The sequence below is a fragment of the Populus nigra genome, chromosome 19 (genome assembly GCF_951802175.1).
Source record: "Populus nigra chromosome 19, ddPopNigr1.1, whole genome shotgun sequence".
Classification (NCBI taxonomy): Eukaryota; Viridiplantae; Streptophyta; class Magnoliopsida; order Malpighiales; family Salicaceae; genus Populus; species Populus nigra.
In genome coordinates, this window is record NC_084870.1 from 7551059 (window position 1) to 7564573 (window position 13515).

The 13515-nt window shown below is 33.4% G+C and overlaps 1 protein-coding gene and 1 pseudogene across 1 annotated transcript; both read right to left on the reverse strand.

Moving 5' to 3' along the window:
- Positions 1–584: 584 nt before the first annotated feature.
- Positions 585–1753, reverse strand: LOC133680675 (pentatricopeptide repeat-containing protein At1g62350-like; annotated as a pseudogene).
- Positions 1754–4323: 2570 nt separating this feature from the next.
- On the reverse strand, positions 4324–7703 carry LOC133679512 (pentatricopeptide repeat-containing protein At4g28010). The gene is made up of 2 exons (XM_062102122.1): positions 5424–7703; positions 4324–4698 (listed from the first exon to the last, which is right to left on the reverse strand). Exon 1 carries the CDS (start codon positions 7601–7603, stop codon positions 5441–5443), a length of 2163 nt encoding a protein of 720 aa, XP_061958106.1. The 5' UTR covers positions 7604–7703; the 3' UTR covers positions 4324–4698; positions 5424–5440.
- Between the last annotated feature and the right edge of the window lie 5812 nt (positions 7704–13515).

Here is a 13515-nt window from a genome sequence, read left to right on the forward strand (position 1 = left end):
TGCCTTGACACGTTAGATTCAATGGAATAAAAATGGAACGCTCTTTCACCGCTAAAATGACGGGAACGGTATCTCCGGCGGTTGAGAGTTTGAATTCCTCGGATATTGCTGCACTGATCTCTGATCATCTATTTTGTTTTTTCTTAAAAAGAATTTTTTTAAAATTAATATAGATGTTCGGGTCAGTTTATATATATCATAATTAATTTTATAAATTCTAAAATTAACAACCATGTAAACTTTCAATGATCATTATATAAACAACCAAAAATAACTGTTATATAAGCAACTAAAAACAAAAATATGAGATAAAAAAATAAATCTTTTAAATTTAAATTTTTATTACTTAGAGTACCATTTAGATGAATCTCTAAAATGGATTTTTAATAGAATTGAAAGGGGAGAAGGAGAGAGACAGACAACCAATCAATTACTTGAAAAGGTGGGAAAAACCAAGGAAGTAGAGAGTGGTATAAATAATTAATTAAATATAATAGCTACATTTGTCGTAGTCTGTTGGAGGAGGTATTACCTGCGGGTGACTGTTGGGTGTTTGGAACGAGGTTGCTTTTCAAAAATTTAAATAAATAAATAAATTTAAAATTCTATAAAATTACAGCTCAACCACCGCATGAAACACCATCTTAATTCAGGTGTTAACTTGGAGGACAATCAAGGGCAGTAAAAGAAACTTGAACGAGTTATCTGCCATGATTAATTCACCTACAACTCTCGTGTATAGGAATCCACCTCTTCTAGCTGTTGCAGATGATTAAGTTTGAGAGAGGAAAGGCACCATTCCTTGTGAAGCAGATCGTAGAGCTGGATCACTCCGCCCCTAGTCATCTTCACTGTCTTGATCTTCAAACAAGTCTTCGGCTGGGTCATACACAGTCATGTCAGGGGAAAGCTCCAGGAAGTCATCTTTTACCTGCTCTCTTAGTTCTGGGAATGGAATCAGCCCTTTCAAGATCACACGAAAAGCCAAAGATATTGGTGGGTCGACAGGCGATCGTCTCATTTCCTCATATATGTCCATCGCCTCTATCTGAGAATCCATTATCCAGGAAGGCTCTCGTTATGTCCCCAAAGGTATGCTGATCAAACAAAACTTCCTCTCTCTTCAAATCTTGCCAGACCTGCTCTGCTTCATCTACCTTCTTGTTTCTTGCAAGCATCATAAGCATGTCCCTGAAAGAGAACATGTCTGGCGCCGATACCATATTTCTTTGCGCACGACATTGTATAACTGAAGAATACACACAGATCCTAAATCAATAAAAATCGCATGTGCACGAAAGATAGACGAAAAACTTGTAAACATCAATGCAAATTAATACAGCAGTGTGAATATTTGTGCCCTTGAAATGATTGAGCTACCATATCGTCAGGGGAGAGGGAGAGAGAGAGAGAGAGAGAATGCTTCCAAACAAAATTTTGGCTTCTGATCATCCACTTCTAACTCACACAGGAATAATAGAACATCTGTTGAAATGTATCATGTTGTCCAATAAGATTGTGAAAACATCCAGAAGAAAAAGGTATTATCAAAGCGCTGGGAGAGTCAAATGCCTGCATGTGCATGACTCTCTGTCCCTTTATTCACTAGTTTCACAACCGCAGACTTGGCAATCCTTGTAATTTTAACCTCGTCTAAAGTGAAGAATTTCTCACATGTCACGTCCATCAAAAAATTCAAATCACTGGGAAAGTTACATATAAAAGGACCTCTATTTCTAGCAAATTGCAATGAGCATCCTGTCTGTTTCACAAGTTACTCTGCATGCTTGAATGATGGTCGGCATCTTGTAATTTTTAGTAGTAACACTTTGCAACTGCAGTTAATGTTCATGAAAAATGTTAAAACTATAAGAAAATTGTCATTAGTTACATCAGCACATTTACTTGGGGGTGTTTGGAGTGAATTGCAACACGTTTTTTTTATTAAAATTTGATTTTTTTTTTAATTTTATAGCAGCCACACAGTCATTTTTGTTTTTGGTATATGGATTTAATGAACTAGTTCAAACCAAAACTTCAAATGGGAAATCTTTTAGCAGTGCAAAAAAAATTATTCATCAGAAAAGGGACAGCAACAAATGCCTAAAGCAGCAGATTGAAGCCTGATCTAGAAGCTAAGCAAACACACTTCTACAGAAGCATCTTTTCTCAAAACCTGTGCTGCTCCTCGAGACCGAACCAGAGTGATGAAAAGATAAACCCGCCCGCCAAAATGGCAAAACAGATAGCGAAAGTGAAGCAACCTCTGGTGGCCCAGAAGGAAAAAGGAAAATGTTCAAACACTTGGCTCGTACACAAACAAAACAGGACACGATATGCATCCAAATCTCAGGCAGCCTGAGCATAAATTACAGGCCATGACTTTTTACTATGATTAGCAACTACCACCTTTGCATACCACAAAACTCAGCCATAAACTTCGTTAACTAGACACACCAGCTACAACCACTCGCTAGATGCTCAGGTAGACTACTGCGCCAGTATACTTACAGAAAATGAACACCGTTTTGTCTTGTTTAGCATTCCGGTCGACTGTATTTATAAAAAAAATTGAATTTTTTTAATTTCAAATTATTTTTTTGTGTTTTTAAATTAAAAAATAAAGTCCCAGCAATGCAACAAATGCTTTCCCTAATAGCATGCATCCATACAACCCAAGAGAATAGAACCAGATGGATTTTGACGACAAACAATTCAAAAACCACTCCTCTTCAGAAACCAGATCGTTTCTGGCTTCGTTTTGTAGGGGCTTATTAGTCTCTTTTGTGGCTTGTGAGTTGCTTTCCTTGTGATGTTTTTTTTATGTTTCAACTTTCAAGGCTAGAGAGAGCTTTCTTTTTTCTCCGAAAAGGGATGGGGCCCATGGGGGGTTGTAGCTTCAAGGCTAGGTGAGAAGCTTTTCGTTTGCTTCATATTGATTGCTGAGACGGTCAACGTCTCATTCCTCTCAGGCTATGGGTTTTCGTTGAATTTTTTGAACTTGGTCTCTGTGTGGTAAATTCTCAACTTTCCGTTTATTTTCTTTGAAAAGGTTGTGAAAGCTTTTTGAGATTTTTTTTCTATATTTTTTTAATTTGATTTTGTATGGTTGACAGATTTGACAGCTGATTCAATTTCTTCTCCGAAGGTAATGCTATCACTCAGCTGTTTTTTTAGTCGAAGGTATGCAAAGAACAAATGTTGGTGAATGCTCACCGCAAGAAACCATTGCACGGAGGTGTTTGCCAACCAGATGACTGCAATGAGGATAGCCAAGCCAAGTTTGGAAAGCAAGCGATGTCGTTTTGCTTGTTTTTCAAAAAACCAGGTGACACTTGTCTACGTCGATATCCTTGTAAAGTGTGTCTTCTGCGAATCAATGACAATGATACATCCATTGTTTTTATTTCTCTCTGACATGAAATATAATGTCAAATTATTCAAACAATAGAATCCACAATAAATTAACAAAAAATAAATCAGTTAGTCAATATATTCGCTCGCACATGTGCGCGTGTGGCTGGTTGGATTGGTAAAGCATGCAACGACAACTGCGTCTCTGTGCTGCTTGTCAAAAATTCAATGCTTTTCTGAAAATACAAATAATTTAAAAATAATTATTACCGCAATGCCACAGATGCTCTGAGATATTTGCATCCGGTGAACACCTTCTTAAATTTTTATTTTTCTTTCACTACTTGGCTTGAAATTCAACTTACATGATTTTGTTTTTCTGGAGATTTTGCATTACAACATATTTTTTAAGTTATTTTTTATTAAAAATACATCAAATTAATATTTTTAAAAGTTTTTGAATGATTTTAATACCAAAAAGTTAAAGGCATCAAGTTCTTTTATTGATAAAGCGAGCAAGTTTCTTACTGATAAAGTAGAGCAAAAAATGTACTAATCTGCACAGCATGATCTTTGAATATTTTCCTTTCGTCTATAGTCTAAAAAGAACTGAAAAGCCCTGTCCTTTTGGGTGGCACAGGGATTTCAGTTTTTTCCCGTAGTCGTTAGTGAAGGGAGACTTCAATATCTACAAGACTACAACAAATATTTTGATTCTTTGGTCCGTGACAATATCAAACGATTGTCCTCTTCCCCGGACGATTAGCATGGAATCGACTGGTCCGTTTTTGTTTTTTTATTATCATTACACGTGAACCAGTGTTTCTCCATATTATTATTTCTCGGGACTCATGCTCGGTTTTGTTCATCAAGCTCTATAAGCTGTCCAGTATCCTGGTTTGATGTTGTATCCCGGGTTAAATAGCAACAGTTCCACATATTTTCCGATGGAAAAGCTCTGTCAGCTGATACGAGGAAACTAATCGATCGAAGTTGCAAAGAAACCACATAGATCAGGTCTATAGCTGGTTTTCTGGCAAAGATGATTTTTCCTAGGCAATTTTACATGGAAGGAAAGAATGTTTTAACAGCACTCTCACTGACCTAGTTTTGTTGTAACTGACGAAGATATCCACAAGGATAGTTCTACTTTCTGAGTTTTTCTGTGTCCTTTAAGCATCATATTGCCTATAAAAGCTTCTCCCACCTTTCCTTTTCTCCTGTTTCATATACTCTCCCAGCCATGTTCGCCACCATCAAAACCACGTCCAGGACTGGCATTCCTGTATATCCATTTACCATCGCTGCTCCTGGCTGTTCATTTCACATATCCATCATCTGCGCCTGGTCCACATGATATTCACATACTAATTTGCAAGAATCTTAACGGAACTATCAAATACCAAATTATAGTTGCAATAATCGAAACTAAAAAAGAAAAAAGTTATTCCCAAATACCACTTGACTTGTACGCAGAAAAACATGAGGAGAGAGATCGAGATCCCAACTCCTCCACATATAAAACTACAAAAATTACTTCCACCTCTTAACCATTTTCACCACCTTCGATTCCAGTAATCAACAGACCATACCCACAGCATTAATTCAGTGGCTTAATTCATTGGTGCAATACAACCACTCTGGTTTATTGTTTTTGCATTAAGCTTTTCTTTTAGAAACAAACTTGCTTTGCTGATGAAGAAATAGGCATGGAAGTGAGAAATTCATGGTGGAGGAAAATAATGATAAGAACATGTTGTAATGTATCATGAATTGTACAAGGGAAAGGGGGTCAGCAAATATGCAGGGACAGACATGTTAACGAAGCTAATAAGATCTGACTTTCTATGAAGCCTTAAAGTTTCATCCTTACCAAACAAAAAGAAAAGAAAATGGAAAAACACTCCTCGGTGCTTAACTATGAAGCGTGTCTTATAGAATCCTCAGGGACGAGGTTTCATAACAAAAGTGGATGAAGCACACAACAAAAGAATTCTAAGCCTTACGATATTATATTTACATACAAAGTATCATGTGACTGTATTGTAGCAACTAGCAACAGTGATCACCTGGAGATGAAAAAATATCAAGCAGCGGATACTTGGAGTTTTGGGTTAAACTTTTGTATTTTCATCAATAACTCGTCACAGGAGATGCTTGTCCCTCCTGAGCTTTTTGAGGAAAAATTAGGCAAAAGCTCCATTACATGAAGATGCTCCGCGCTATTACAGAGAAATGTCAGGATGGAATTGGTTATTTCTAAGTCAAGAATGACACCCATATCTGCCATTTGACGAAGGAGGTTTATGACTTCTTCTATCTCATCATTCAAACCAAAGCCTTTTATTAAGGAATCATATACATGGTTGTCTGGTGGAATGCCAGAGGCAATCATGCTGTCAAAAGCACATTTTGCCTCTTCCATTTGTCCAAGTTTTGACAACCTGTTTATAAATGAGGAATAAGTATAAGCATCTGGAGTCAGACCCATCTGCTGCATGTCGTTGAGTAATTCTTTGGCAGATTGAATATCCCCTGCTTTCAGAGTCCCATCAATCATTATATTGAAAGAAATGGTATCAGGTTCACAGTTTGATTCTTTCATTTCTTGAAACAATCTTCTCGCTTGCTCCAAGCTACTCTCCTTGCACAAGGATGCCATCAATGTATTGTAATCAAACAATGTAGGGCTAAGCCCAGAAATTTTCATTCTACTGAATAGTCCTTTTGCAAAATTAAGCATGTGCATTTTACAAAATCCATCAATCATGACACTGTAAGTGGTTGAACTCGGAACAAGCCCCAATTTGTGTACACGTTTCCAAAGTTCCATGGCCTTGTCAATAATCCCTGCTTTTATATATTCTCCAATTAAAATATGACAAGTACACAGATTACCGAAGCTCCCCCTCTCAATCATTGTATCATAAATCTCCACAGCCTTGTCAAGACGTCCTTCCTTGCACAGCCCTTGAATCACAGTGTTGAATGTGATTACATCTGGCTCAACATAATTCCCATCCTCCAAGAGTGAACTAAAAAGTTTCATTGCCTCGTCAAGCTTTCCATTATTGCAAAGTCCCATTATTAGGGTATTGTAAGAAACCACCTCCGGTCTCTTCCCCTTCTCCAACATTGTTTCAAAGATTTTAAAAGCATCTCCAATGCAGCCTTCCTTGCATAGTCCATTGATTAGAACATTATATGTCACGTTACTAGGCTCTTCACCTTTTTCTGTCATTAAACCAAGCAAATCCAAAGCCTTCCTAGCCCTCCCATCCTTACAAAGCCCACCAATCATACACGTATAAGTATAAACATCAGGCTGAATCCCCCTTTCGGTCATGGTATGTAACACAGCAGTGGCTTCTCTCCATAGCCCCTTCTTACAAAAACCATTTATCAAACAACTATAAACAACTACATTTGGAGAAATACCCTTTTCCAACATCTCATCGAACAATGCCTTCCCTCTATCTAAACATCCTTTACTACAGAAACCACTTATAAGCGTAGAATAAACAACGACATCCACCTCCAATCCCTTTCTCTTCATCTCCCCCAACAAACGCATTGCCTCCTCTACTCTACCCTCCTTACAAAGACCATCCATCAAAATACAATAAGTAAAGGAATTCGGTTCACAATTTGACCCCTCCATTTCAACTAACAAGTCGACAGCCTTTTCCAATCTTTTCTCCTTACAAAGTCCGTTTATAATCGTATTATAACTAACAATATCAGGCAAAATATTAATCCTTTTCATTCTATTAAACAAATCCAATGCTCCGTAAACCTCTTTATTTCTACACAAACCCTTCAATATTACATTAATATTATACACTCCAACAATAAAACCACGCTTAAATATCAACCCCAACACCCCTAAAGCTAACTGGGGCTTCTTGGCAAACACAAAACTATCAATTAAACCACTCAATGATATAAAACTTGGCAAAACCCCCACATGAGTCATTCTACTATAAACAGAAAAGGCCAGTTCATAGTGTTTGGACTTTACCAGGGATTCCATCAGAGAATTGCAAGCTGACTGAGAAAGCAATGGGCTTGAGTTGACTGCTTTGTGAAACAGAGAAACTGCCTCATTTAGATGAAAGTTATCGGGTTTGGCACAAAGACTTCTCAACTGGGCTTCTACATCGGAAACTGAAGAGGATAGCTTGGGGTGAAGAAGGTAATTTGGAAAGGCAAAACAGCTTTTTTTGTGTGAATACACTGATCTTTTCATCGCCTGTAACTGCAAAACGTGAATAAAGTTCAAGAAATCAGAAGGGGAAGAAAGGGTTTCAGGAGAAGAGCCGGTTTCGGGGCTTCTTAAGAGCGTGTTTCGTAATTTATTAAAAGATGTTTTAAATAATATTTTTTTATTTTTTAAATTTTATTTTTATATCAGTAGATTAAAAATATCTAAAAAATTAATAATTTTAAAAAAAAATCAAAATTTTTGAAAATGCGTAGCCAAATAAACTCTAAAGACTTATTTAAAAATATAGTAAAAATTATTTTTTAAAGTATTTTTCACTCCAAAATATATTAAAATAATATATTTTTTATTTTAAAAAATTTATTTTTGATATGGCTCCTTAAAGAGATTCAAGAACACAAAAAAAATTGAAGCAAATAGCAAATTTTAATTTTATTCAAAAACAAGGTTTATCCATACTCCCATACACCCAAGCCTTGTTTAGTATTGCAACGTGTTCATGATTTTTTAAATTTTGATTTTTAAAAAATATTTTTTTATATTTTTGAATTTTTTTGATGTGCTAGTGTTAAAAATAATATGTATGTATATATATTATTTCAATTTATTTTCGAGTTGAAAGTACTTTAAAAATTAATTACAACCACAATACCAAACATAGTTTTTTCTTGTTTTTTAACACATAAAAAAAATCAATTGAATAACACAGCTGAAAAAATATTTTAAAAACTAACACACTTAAACAAGTCACATGTGCCATTTGCGATTCGTTTCGAATTAAAAACCAGGCATCTTTTTTTCTCTCCTTTCCTCCCTCCCCGGCTCCTGCCCTCCCACCCCTTTCACCATTGGTCGATATCCCTCTCTCAACCACCGAAAACATCCTTCATCCCCTGACAACCTTAAAACATTATTCTCTCTCTAAAACACTCATCTTTCTCTCTCCATTTCTAACAAAACCTATGGCAGCCAAGCTTTCTTTCTCTTCGAGTGGCGGTGTTGGATTTTCCGATCAGATCAGCTACTACTTGGTCACCCTCGCCACTCACATCTCAATCATAGAGTTATATTAAACACTTTCTTTTAAATAATTTGATGTAATTTATGTTTAATTAGTGTTAACTTGATTTGATTGAATGTGATGATTTTGAATTATAAATTAGGTTAATTAGGTGTAATTGAAGTTGTGAAATAGATATGTTTATGTTATTTTGTTTAATTATTAATTATTTTAAGTTGTTGTTGATTGTGAATTAATAAAATTATGTGTCTGAAATGTTATTGTTGATCTGAATTAGATTAAGGATAAAGTTAATTAGATATATTTTTAGTTGATAGTTTGATTATTTTATTAAATAATCAATGTTTTTTTTTTTTTGTTATTGTGTGTTTTGAATTAAAAAGATCTGGGGTAGTTAATAATTATTCATGTTGAATTATGGAGTACAAAATTTTGTATTAAATAATAATAATAACCATGAAATACCTTAATTTGTTTGATAATTTTGTTATAATACTGGAATTTGATGAATGTATATTTTTGTTGGTTAATTTAATGAATACAAGTGTTTGCTAATTAATTTATGTTTTGGTGATAACTGATGCACTTTGACTGACCTCAATATACTAATAAAATATAATTGTGTTTTGTTGTGTTATTTGACTGAATGTTTGATAATTTAGAAGTATTATGTTTCTATAGTGGTATTATTGTCAATATCGACTATAGTATCACTTATAATAGAACAAACTATGAATTTCTAACTGCTACAACGGAAATGTCTTTTAACAAATTATCAAAAATGATACATGATTGACTTGACTGAGTATATTTAAAATAGAAGTTGAAATTACTTTAGGGATGTTGTAAATCGGAGTTAGTCAATCTCATTATGTCGATGTACAAATTTATAGCAACGAGAGTGTGAATTCAGTGTTTAGGTTTGCCAGGATTAATGATATTAATATGTTGTAGTTGTACTTTAAATAGTAGATCAATATAAAAAAAACTCTTCTAGACTATCTGGTAATTGTAATAGATAACTATTTGTGTTGGACACTGTTAGTATGGAATATTGGTTGGGTATGACATATGCTATAAGCCCCGGCCTACTCTCCCTTGTAGAATATTGTCCGACATGGCTCAGCTCAACCCAACTTCCACGCCTCACGGTTTTGTTCCTGGCAGCCTGCAGACCCCAAAACACGTCCTACAAGGTTAAATACCAACTGTCTTAATATGTCCTGGCTCTGGACACTCTTCTTTCTATGTGAGATGTTACAATCCCCCCCATTTTAAGAACGAGTCGTCATCGGCTCTGATACCACATGTAAGGCCCGAGCCACTCTCCCTTGTAGAATATTGTCCGCTATGGCTCAGCCTAACCCGGCTTCCACGCCTCACGGTTTTGTTCCTGGTAGCCTGCAGGCCTTAAAACGCGTCCTACAAGGTTAGGTACCAACTGCCTTAATATGCCCTAGCTCTGGACACTTTTCTTTCGATGTGGGATATTACATCTGCTCTATATTGCTGCGGAGAATTGTGAATAGGTATCTAACTAGTTTAATTTTTAATAAAATATTATGAAGTTTTAAATGACAATATACATTTGTTAGCTGCAATTTAATATATTATGTGTTGCTCATGTGAACTATGTTTTAATGGTGGAAAACTGATTATTTATGATTGTGTGAATTATTGATTTTTTGACAGTGAGTTGATAGCATAATAGACCGCTCTTGGATATCTTTGTTAAAAGAGTCACAAATATCACATACTCAACAGTACTTACAAATGACATCTGCAACAACTAGGTGACATATAGTATATACGACTCATATTGCATATGTCATCTACAACTTATATATCACATATATCAAAATTACACCACCAGTAATAATTGATTATTTTCTCAGTTATGGATCTAATTTCACGGAACTTGCCGGTGCATGCAATGCAATGCAAAGGCGTACAAAACCTTTAACTTTAAAGGTATATTTTTTTAAAAAATACATGGTAGTATTTGTCATGGCTTCTAAAAATATTTTTTATTTAGAAATATATTAAAATAATATTTTTTTATTTTTATATCAACATGTTAAAACGATTCAAAAACACTTAAAAAAATAACTTGAAAATAAATAAATAAACAAGTTTTTAAAAGATATTAACAAAAAAAAAATTCAAGTAGTGCAAGCGTAGTAGTTGTCTGGGCAAGTCAGATTTTTATCCATGCCTGTGATTGATTTCTTCTTTAGGATGCTGAATTGGTCTTTCACAGAGAGAGGAAAGGGAGGAACCGATTTACAAAAATTGACGTTGTAGTGTTAGTGGGTAATTTTATATACATGGACATTTCAATATTTTTGCTAAGGTTAGAATCTAGTAGTTGCCCTCATATATAAATTATAATTTTTTTTATTAATATGGATGTCTGAGTTAACTTGTGTATACCTTAACTAATCTCAGAGACTTTGCAGTTAACGACTATGTAAGTTTTCAATAGCACCATTATATTAGCAACCACATAACTCGAACTTAAGATTATAGGGAAGCAAACTCCTTGATCCCAAACTCTTATCATTGTACCACAAACTATATTATTATAAATTGAAATTTTTTAAATGTTAGTGTCAAGGCATTACCATGCTCGGAGAGATTTCATTTTTTTTTTCCGGGTTGAAGCACGGATAAACCCAATGGATTGTCGTGTACCTGTCGAGTGGTGGTAAAAAATATTCGACAGCTTTTCAAAAAAATATTTTGTTCACTTTTAAAAATTGGTTTGGTGGTTAAAGAAATTCATTTTATTATTATTATTATTATTATTAGACTTCAAGCATGGAGGACATTATAGGAGCTTTAGAGCGTGTTTGGTAGTGTGGTTGTGAATGCTTTTTAAATAATTTTTCGTGCTAAAATGCATGTCAATGATGTTTTTTCATTTTTTAAAAATTGTTTTTGACATCAGCACATCAAAACAATCCAAAACATACAAATCATATTAAATTTTAACAAAAACAAAAAACAAAAATTTTTTAAATTTTTTAAAAACACAACAGCAGCCGTATTACCAAACGTTTTCTTGTTAAATTCATTTAAACACAGATGACGCGAGGAGTGTGTGTTCTTTAAATAATTTGGAGAGGAACATGCTAGCGTAAGGATATCTTTAGTAAAAAAGAAAAAGAAAAAGAATTACCTTGATTGCATATAGAAACACGGATTTTATATTGAAATAATTGATTCAACGAGAATTATTTTTAACTTTTAATAATCACCACGTATATTAAAAATAATTCATCGGTAAATATCAAATCTATTGTTTTAACTTGAAAAAAATTTACTTGTCACTGTCAAAAAGAATTATAGTCTATATAAAAGTAATAAAAAAATATAATTTTACACGACAATACATGATATATTTAAATCCAACTCTGTCCCTAGACTAAAACATTAACATAGTAGTTTTTAAAAATAGGATGATATTTTTTTTCATCGCATATCTATTTACGTAACATGTAAAATATTAAATGATATAAAATAACCCCTGGTATAGTACCTTATTGGCACTTTGTTTTGACTAATAAAATGATAAAACAAACACTTTAAAATAAGTAAAAAAACAATGGAAATATAAAAAATAATAAAAATTTATCAATTTATTAATTTGAATCCTAGATTTCTTTTTCCGCATGAGATTCTTGACTGTCGTTTTCCCGTTATTTTTAATGATTTAGATTAAAAGACTCGTAAAATTTATGTTCCTTGTTCTTAACTAATATCAAAATAAATTGTTTTTCAGTTTCATTATTTTAACCACCCAGTAAATAATACAATAATAAAAACTTAGGATAAATGAGTTTATTTGCACTGTAATTTTAAATTTAAATCATTTAATTACTAATATGATGATCATTAGAGGCTTACATAATCATTAATTTCAGGATCCATAAAATTAGTCGAGGTGCATACAAGCTGGTCTGACACCCGCATTAATTAAAAACACACTCACCAAACAAAATGTTTCATGAAATTCATGTCCATGCCTATATTTTTAAATTATTATTCGTACCACGTATAATTAAAATCCAAAGATTATACGATTATATTAAGATTAGATGAATTTTTTTAACTTGTATTTTTATTGTATTTCTATGTGATATCTGTCATTTTCTTATGTTATTATTGTTTTTTTTCAATCTTTTTATTTAACATTAAATTATTTTATAATTTAGTTTCATAATTTTATTCAAGTCACTCAATTCATAATTCTTTTCATCTTTTATCAGTATAGATAGTTATTTAATTAAATAAAAAATTTATTATAAAAAATAGAACCATTGAATACAATTGATTACCTATCCTTCAAATATTATAGTCTTAATTATTTTTTAATAAAATATGTGTATATACATTTTAATTTATGAGTAATAATTTTTTTTTATTAAAAAACAAGTTAGATAGCATAGCCCGTATATTTATTTTATTTACTGAAAAAAATTATACAGTTGTCGGCAAACCACAAGTAAAATATCTATTCGGTACCCTCACTCCAATCGTTTTAGCACCATAAAAAAAAAGATTTGGACCAAATAAGAGGCACCAACAACAAAGACCTGTGATTTGATTTGTTACTGGGCCTTAAATGGGCCCAGTAAAACTTTTTGGTATGGTCCGACGAAGCTCAGAACTTCTTAGTAGGATTCAATGCTCGTACTGGGCACTTGTTTTGGGCCAAAACCCAATTGGTCCAAGATAATTGATATGGTGTAGTCATCAGAGGACCACCGGGGACCGCTGCTTTTGCTGGACAGGTGTAACGGGTACTAAATAAGATCTTTTAATTTTTGTATTTTAAAAACATATTTTAAAATTTTTTTCTTTCTTTAAATTAATTTTTTAAATATATTTTAAAATCATTTTAAAATATTAA

Coding starts and splice junctions, on each gene's coding strand:
- LOC133679512 (XM_062102122.1), bottom strand. CDS start 7,603: ATGAAAAGATCAGTGTATTCACACAAAAAAAGCTGTTTTGCCTTTCCA.